This window comes from Triticum dicoccoides, chromosome 3B (genome assembly GCF_002162155.2).
Source record: "Triticum dicoccoides isolate Atlit2015 ecotype Zavitan chromosome 3B, WEW_v2.0, whole genome shotgun sequence".
NCBI lineage: Eukaryota > Viridiplantae > Streptophyta > Magnoliopsida > Poales > Poaceae > Triticum > Triticum dicoccoides.
Window position 1 is genome coordinate 796,262,942 of NC_041385.1, and position 8,042 is coordinate 796,270,983.

Consider the following 8,042-nt stretch of genomic DNA (forward strand, 5'->3'; position numbering starts at 1 on the left):
TCCCTTCTGGGTAGTTGGATGAACTGAGTTCATTTTTCGTTGTACAGCTGAGCATATCCATGCCCTTCTGTACGCTTTGATGAACTCTGTTTTTCCTTTTGCCCTACCTTCATATTTTAAGTACCAAGAAATATCAAGAATTTCTCCTTGGTTCTGAACTTTTTATTTCTAGTGGTGCGCAAACAAATAGCACTACGTGTTGTTACTATCTAGCACAAGATTATGGCATGAAGATCAAAGAATCTGCAAATAATACGCATGCCCTTTCTGTACTTGGATGAACTCTGTTTTCATGTGCAGCATTTAACTGAACCACCTGTACGAATGCGCTTCCACATGGCATTGTAGGTTGCAGGAGCTAACAGATTTCGTCGACATGGATTCAATCGGTCGTGCGACAGCTTCCAACTTCCTCTTCTGCTTCCGTTCCAACCAAGACCATGAAGAGCGCTGTAGTTCTCTTGCCGTTTGATCATCTTGTGCAGCGACTTAAGGCTCTCGTGCATACTGTTCACTTATGTCTGAATTTTCCTCTTGCTTCCGGCAACTAAAGAGCAATGAAGTTTGTGGGGCGGACCCCATGCATTTTGCCAATGATGAAGCATTCAGGATTAATTATTTGCCTGGTTTGCCTGCTTTCACTCCAGTGCTTTGCTTGTAACAGCTTTCAGACTCATGCTTATTCCAGAGTGGTAAATAGAAATGTCGCTTTCAGTTTGTACCATTATTCTGAAGTTTTACATTGTATTCATCAAGTTGGCTTGATCAAATGAACAATATGTCAGCGTTGTCGTTCGGATGCGAATGCACGGGTTTATATCTAGTTAAGATAATGATATACTCCCTGCAAAAAAAGAGAGATAATGATATGCTAATTAACAATAGGTACACCATTGAGGGCACTAACTATTTACTCCCCCATTCTATATAGCATTTGTATTTTGCACAGTATCCAGTAAGCAACTTTGTCAGCTAATTTAATTGTATGAATAAAGGCATGCTCTTTTGAGGTCTTATTATTTTGTTCGCAGGTTGGCTCTAGTGCTAGACTCTTGTACGTTTAATTCGGGCTGCAGTTTTGCTGACAACGCTGCTACACACACGACAAATCTGAACGATTTTCAGACGACAGAGTACATCAAGCCGTCCATGCATAGACCAAACACTGGATAGCACCGTTAATTCCTCCGTCGTTCAAAGTTCGTGCGGTGAACTGTCGTCCGCATAGTAGTTTCGTTTTGCCGACAGCAACGTGTGATGCCACCAAGGTTTTTAATTTCGGAAACGAAAAACTTGTAGATGTCACTGAAATATGCGAAATTTCGCGTATTCCGGAAATTCTTTCGGATTTTAAGTTTTCAAAATTCAATAAATTTTAATGAATTTTAACCTAATTTAAAATTTATGTTGAATCTGACTCAAAATTTTAGGATTACAAGTATTTTGGACCCCATCGAAATTTGTGAAATTTCATTGAAATTTTGAACCCTGAATGCCACGGTTGCATTGAGCAGGAATCTCTCCTTTACTTGATTTGAGCAGAGTGTGAATGCCTGCTCAACTTCAATCCCGAGAGCATCAGTCAACCAGTGGCCACAAAGGTGGGACCTGCCGCAGCAAGCCAGGCTGTGCTCCACATGACTCCGCCCGGTCGGTTGGATTAAAAGCCTTTGTGCTGCTCGCAATATTATCTCTTCCTTATGGGAAGTGCTATTATGAGCTCGGGCTCATATGTGCTCCTTATCTCCTACGTCCACTAGCGCCAAGATTCCCACCACTCCACGTATATGCCCATGTATTCGAAGTAGTATATGCAATTCTTTTGCAGACCATGGCCCACCCACCAACCAGACTTAATGTGACGGCCGCCGTCTCATGCTTGACGTCTCAGACGGTGCTCAGATGACACGCACAGACGGAAACGTTGTCCAAACCCATCTATATATTTGCAGCCATCAGTCCACCAACCAACCTTCCTCTGCAAGATTCATTCGCCTCGTCCCCTTCCATTATTATTTCTTCCTCAATTGTGCATGGAGTTTCTCCTCTGTCATGACCAGTAAAAGTATTATTTATTAAAAAATCCAATTTTATTTGCAACAAACATTAAAGAATTGTCTACACACATACAAAAATCACCGAAGAAAAAACATACCTAAATGCTCTGAGAGAAAAAAAAACAATGCTTCAAAAAGACTATTTTTAAAAGCATTTTGAAGTAATGATTTTGCTTTTTTTCAAAGCAAATAGGAATCTTTTCCTCACAAAAGGTTACACGTATGTATAAATTCATCAATGCTTGTTGCCAAAACATTTGACTTTTTACTATTTTTTTCATTTCTGTGTTCATGAGGTTGCATTTGAGCTTGGTGCAGGAGGACATTCGCAAAGTGCCAGATCAGAAACAATGACCACCTTATCTTGTTCAAGATGCACTGCCGCCACACAAAATTAAGTAACAAGTAATTAAGCAGCACCACCCACAATCTCCAATATACAGAATGTATTTTCCATGTAATAATTTTAAGCAATAATCTGAAGGTCAATCAAAAAACACCCCCTTGATGTGGCAATTTTGTTTCATGTCCATCCCACACATGTCTACTGTTTGAGCATCCACTACGTCGGCAAAAACTCGGCCATGGCAGTGTCGCTCAATCACTGCAGCAGCAATCCAGAAGTTTTGCCACGGCAGCTTACCTGCAACACTGTCTTGGCAATGAAAAATTTATGGCAACCCTTCCCCCCCCTCCCCCCCGAATTATTCATTCTGGAAAATTTATGCACCTTCAACATTTGCATTGCCACCACATCCTCCTTGGCTTGAGCTACCTCCAACCTCTGACATTGTGGTCGACACAAGTTATCCGTACATCCGCCCTGATATGCACTATATACTACTCTCAAACATTCAACAATTCCACTAACCTGAAGAACCCCTGAATGTGTATCCAGGCTCACAGTCACAGTCATGACGCTGGATCCTCCCACAAGAATTAGTTCCATCATCAGCTGCCCCTCCTTCCATGCCAATTCCAGAACCAAGTGCAGCAGCACCTCCACCTGTACAAAAGGAAAGGACAGTTTTTTCAAAACAAATAGCCCTCAACTAATCAAAGCTGGTAGACACCGTGACATGCACCGGCACCACCGCTAGCTGAAACATCTGAGATGCTTATCTCTGGTTCACCCACCCTTTTGGACTCTGTCGCCACCCTTTCCAGTGCCACCACTGTATTATAACCTTGCTCCTTGTCACTTCCTGAGGATGAAGCACATTGCTTGTCAATGGGTTGGTCATATCGATAACACAGACTCTTTTCACGGGCACTCAATTTTATATTACCAGCACGACGCGCACGAAGGTCATCATCCCCACTTGCCATGCTGTGATTATCACTTGAAGTGTCTTCGGTTTCTGAGGTTTCCGATCGACAAATCGTTTCAACAATGTTCGAGAACCTCACTCTCCTCCGCTTTTTGTTGCCTCTTTCTGACTTCTTATTCCCCTACCGTCTCCAAGACCACTTTGGCAGAACCCATGTTCCCTGTCTCGAAGGCACCACCAACATACCTCCGTCCTGTGAACCACATTTAGGCTGTGTTCGGGAATCCTCTGCTCCTCCGTCAGGGAGCGGAGCGGGCGGAGCACCACTTTCGCCGCTCGCTAAAATTGAACTGGGTGCCGCTCCGCTCCACGGCGGAGTTACAGAGCGGAGTGATTCCGAACGGCCCCTTATTTAAGTATGTATTTCAAGCACATTTCAATTGACAAATTTATACCACTGTTGACTAACCTACAATTTTTGCCTGCCAGCGACGATTACTGTTTCCGGCAGCCACATTTCTCCCAACAACTCCACCTATGATCGACACAATACCTATGTCAGCGACATGATTGGGAGAATTGTGTTCTTGTCTCTACCACTAACTTAATATGAACTGTACGACATAATACTACTTTTTTCAGTATCATACCTGTCAAAGCACCCTCATCAAAGATCTCCCCAATCAGGAACCAGTTGTAACCATTAGTACCATGCTCACTACTCTATATTTTTCAAACTGAAATAACAAATTCTTGTTCTCTTCTCCTCAATAGTTCTCTCCCGAGTCTGTCGAACAGAAGCATCATATACTTCTGCGCAAACATATCCATTAGACACCATCACTCCTTTATGTGCTCATTGTTGCACATAAAACACCTTCGAAATACGGCTTTGTCCATTTCTTTCTGATCTCGAGAAGTTGAGTCATGTATGGGCGTCTCCATAGGTTGTATTCATCCAACATCATCACCCACCCATTCTCAAACCCATCTACCGTGAGCATGTAGTTCACCACCTCATGGGACTCTACTTTGAATTCACTCTTCTTGGTGTACAGAGGGCCCAACGTTTACTTTGCGTTCTTGAGCATGTGACACTTGCACCGCCAGCATGTGGTGTCTGGCATAATGCTCTTTGATAGCCAGCTCCATAGCCTGAATAGGGTCTGCAAAACACACCAGGAAAGCAAGAACTTACCAGTAAGTATAGTCATCAGAGGAGCGCCGCCCATCACTCTAAGAAATTCTGAGAAAACATTCAGAACTCTCAGTTGTCTCATCACAAACAAGCACCTCTGCCAGGATGGTACTCTGGAAATGACTATTAACACCAACAATAGCCTGAACATCATTTCGTACAAATTAGTCCAGTACATGGTGTCAAATGTTATCACATCCCTGAAAAATGTGTACTGCAGCTTGCTGTTTCCACTTGCCCACATCAGGTTGTTAATCCCGCCCTCATTGTCAGCCTGAATTTTGTATGTGAAATGCGGATCCTTGGCCCCAATTTCAGCAAACACCTTCATCATCATCGACCTGCTCCCTATTTATCTTCCCACGGAGATTGCGCAAAGACCTTTTGGTGAATGGCACATTCTCCATTGATCCAAAGAAGTTCCCTATGATACCATACACCTTCGCAAGGTTGGCATTGTTTTGCCGCAACTGTTTTATCAGATATATATGCTTGTGCCATGGCCAATGCACCATCTCGCCAAAGTTTGGTGAAAGGGAATGGTTGTGGCTCTCCCAATGCTCTGTGATGTACCACCCAGCGTCTGACATTTGCAACGGCAAGACCTTGTGTTCTTAACACCAACTTTACCCTGCATATGTAATCAATATTTTTAGAATGCAGAAACTACAGAATAACTGCAACTAATAATAATCGGATTGACGCGAGTTGGGCAGGGTGGTCTGCTCGGTGCGGCAGCACCTATCCTCAGCCTGCAAATGCAGCCAACTCACATATTAAGTGCCTGAATTCAGTAAGCAGTATTTTCTCAATTAAACTGTCTGGGTTCAGTAAGCATGATTCTGTTTATTGACTGCAAATCCCTAGTTGTTCTAAAGCCATGATTTATCCACTCATCCAAACTTTTCTGTAAATCCCTAGTTTACTCACAGCAAGAACAATTCTAGCACTAAGCTAGTTGTTCTAACGCAGCCAACTCACATTTTAAGTGCCTGAATTCAGTAAGTAGTATTCTCTCAGTTCAACTCTCTGGATTTAGTAAGCATTATTCTACTTATTGACTGCAAATCCCTAGTTGTTTTAATGGCACGATTTATTCACTCATCCCAACTTTTCTGTAAAATCTCTAGATTACTGACAGCAAGAACAATTCCAGCACTAACCTCTTGTTCCACACAGTCACCACCTGCGGATTCATCTTCCCAACTGACAGCTCCGACGTCGGAGGCGAGCTCTCCCTCCTATCCGCCGCCGCCTCCTTGGCCGCGAAAATCTGAGCGTCTGCGCTGTCCACCGCCTGTTGCTGCTCCGCCACCTCCTACTCCTCCACCATAGCGCCTCCCGACGGCGCTTGCGGCACAGGGACCGGCACCAAGCTCTCGCCTAAATCTGCAAGGAGAGTGGATCTGATCCACCACAGACAAAATCCTTTCAGTCACCATAGCCAGCCGTCTAAGATTTGCGACGAAATCGCCAGACAAGTGAGGATCTACATACCCCTCGATTGGCTGCATCAGGAAATCCATGGTGCCTCGCAGCCGCCGCTCTTTTTCTCTACGCTGCAGGCCTGAGCTTCCAAATGAGCACCGCTCTAGGCAGAGAAGATACTGGACCCTGCATTCAATTTCCGCCTGTACCCACCGAACGGAAAGCGAACTTCCCGACGGATCAGACGGGCCCGCTGATTCTGATCCATGGCTCACCTTGTCGGCGGTGAACGGACGTAGGCTTGCCCGTTAAAGAATGCTATTTTAATGTGCCAACATGGCCCACCACCCACCCCTGCGACGTACGTATATCTCCACAGTGCGCATTTTCTAGCAGCCCACCAACGCCCGTATAAACAAATGGCTCAGATCCAGATGAGCTATCGAACGAACTGGATATCGGGCTCATTTGAGCTCGTGCCCAGTTACTCCACGTCCCTTCCTTATCATCTTCTCCAGACGAGTAAATTGCACAGAATACCACAATTAAGGTATTGGAAGCAGATTGGTATCAAGATTGGTAATTTTTACGTGTCAGTACCAACTTTGGGACGAGGCGTTGCAAAAGAGGCTAAAACTGTTGTTTATACGTATTGACAGAGAAACTGACTGGTTGGGCTCGCCTATTGGGTGCTGACGTGGCAAGTTTTTTGCAGAAAACTCCCTTACTTTGTGTGTAATCACGTAACGTTTGCAAATTTGCGTCGGTTTGAACAAGTAAATAAAAGGAACAAAAATTGAATCCCGGGCAGGATTCGAACCGGCAACCTGCGGTACAGCAGAGCAGCGGGCTAGCCACCCCGCCACGGCAGTTGGCCCCACCGTCGGCCCAACGTCTTCAGGATAGTATAAATAAGTTCTCGCCTCTTTTACATCGTGAGCAATTTGGTCGAGTTTTCTTAGAAGTAATTTATCCAAACTAATATAATAATATATTATTTTACTATCCTCATTGTATTGATTTGTTAACTAACGATTAAATGCATTCATAAAGGTACCTCATCGTAATCCGATGATATATGGAGTGAAAAAACATGGGAGTTAATTAAGTGTGCTTTCTCCAAGAAGAGCCTCGGAAGCCGGCTAATCACGACAACCCGCAATGTTAGTGTCTCTGAAGCATGTTGCTCTTCTGAGGGTGATATTTACAGAATGGAACCCCTTTCCGCGGCTCACCTCGTCAACGGCGGACGGGGGTCCCCCTGCACGTCAAATTCGCATATTCTAACCCCGAAGCATGGCCCACCACCCACCACTGCCTCGTACGTATTTTTCCACAGTTCGCATTTTCCAGCAGCCCACCACCGCTCGTATAAACAAATGGCACTGATCTATATGCACCAGCGAACGTCGTGGATATCGAGCCCATTTGAGCTCGCGCTCAGTTACTCCACGTCCGGGACACTAGTGCTAATACTAGTGTTGACCCTCGCATGATGGCCTTGTACACAGATGTGACAGAGCTCGTTGGCATTGAAGAAACACAAGACAAGTTGATCAATATGTTGATTAAAGATGATGATTGGTCGAAGCATCCGTTGAAGACGATCTCTATTGTTGGATTTGGTGGGTTAGGCAAGACAACTCTTGCCAAAGCAGCATACGACAAGATCAAATCACAATTTGATTGTGGTGCTTTTGTCTCGGTTTCGCAAAACCCAGAAATGAAAAAGGTTTTGAAGGATATTCTCTATGGACTTGACAAGGTCAAGTACGAAAACATACATAATGCAGCGAGGGATGAAAAGTATCTCATTGATGACATAATTGAATTCCTTAATGACAAGAGGTGTGTGCATATGCTCTTTCTTCTTTTACAACCCGATTTTCATTTCATCTAGTAAAATAATGACATCGTTTTTATACTAGTGCATATGCATCTAGATAGCATATTGTTAATTTATACTTTTCTTGTAAATTCCTATAGTTATTATATAAATCATATCATGTAAAAATTAGGGAGTTCATATTTTTAAGGTAATTGAAAACTTCTTATTCTAAGTCGACGATCTCAATTATGTGTGTGTGT

At 43.8% G+C, this 8,042-nt stretch overlaps 1 protein-coding gene and 1 pseudogene across 9 annotated transcripts; one reads left to right on the forward strand and one right to left on the reverse strand.

Moving 5' to 3' along the window:
* Nucleotides 1-1,446: 1,446 nt before the first annotated feature.
* On the reverse strand, nucleotides 1,447-6,233 carry LOC119278533. 9 transcript variants are annotated; one of them, XR_005137849.1, is made up of 8 exons: nucleotides 6,024-6,233; nucleotides 5,690-5,932; nucleotides 3,979-5,157; nucleotides 3,347-3,863; nucleotides 3,195-3,262; nucleotides 2,929-3,063; nucleotides 2,788-2,841; nucleotides 2,452-2,700 (listed from the first exon to the last, which is right to left on the reverse strand). XR_005137849.1 is itself a non-coding variant. In XM_037559868.1 (2 exons), exons 1-2 carry the CDS (start codon nucleotides 3,384-3,386, stop codon nucleotides 2,659-2,661), a joined length of 597 nt encoding a protein of 198 aa, XP_037415765.1. In that variant the 5' UTR covers nucleotides 3,387-3,506; the 3' UTR covers nucleotides 2,452-2,658. The 9 variants fall into 9 exon arrangements, 1 of the variants encoding a protein (XP_037415765.1); XR_005137848.1 differs by having other exon boundaries at nucleotides 2,452-2,708; XR_005137850.1 differs by lacking the exons at nucleotides 2,452-2,700; nucleotides 2,788-2,841 and adding an exon at nucleotides 1,447-2,047.
* Nucleotides 6,234-7,115: 882 nt separating this feature from the next.
* Nucleotides 7,116-8,042, forward strand: part of LOC119280068 — a 3,279-nt pseudogene continuing 2,352 nt past the window's right edge.

Coding starts and splice junctions, on each gene's coding strand:
- LOC119278533 (XM_037559868.1), bottom strand. CDS start 3,386: ATGGCAAGTGGGGATGATGACCTTCGTGCGCGTCGTGCTGGTAATATA. Junction 3,064..3,194: donor TGGCGACAGAGTCCAAAAGG/GTGGGTGAACCA, acceptor CCTTTTGTACAG/GTGGAGGTGCTGCTGCACTT.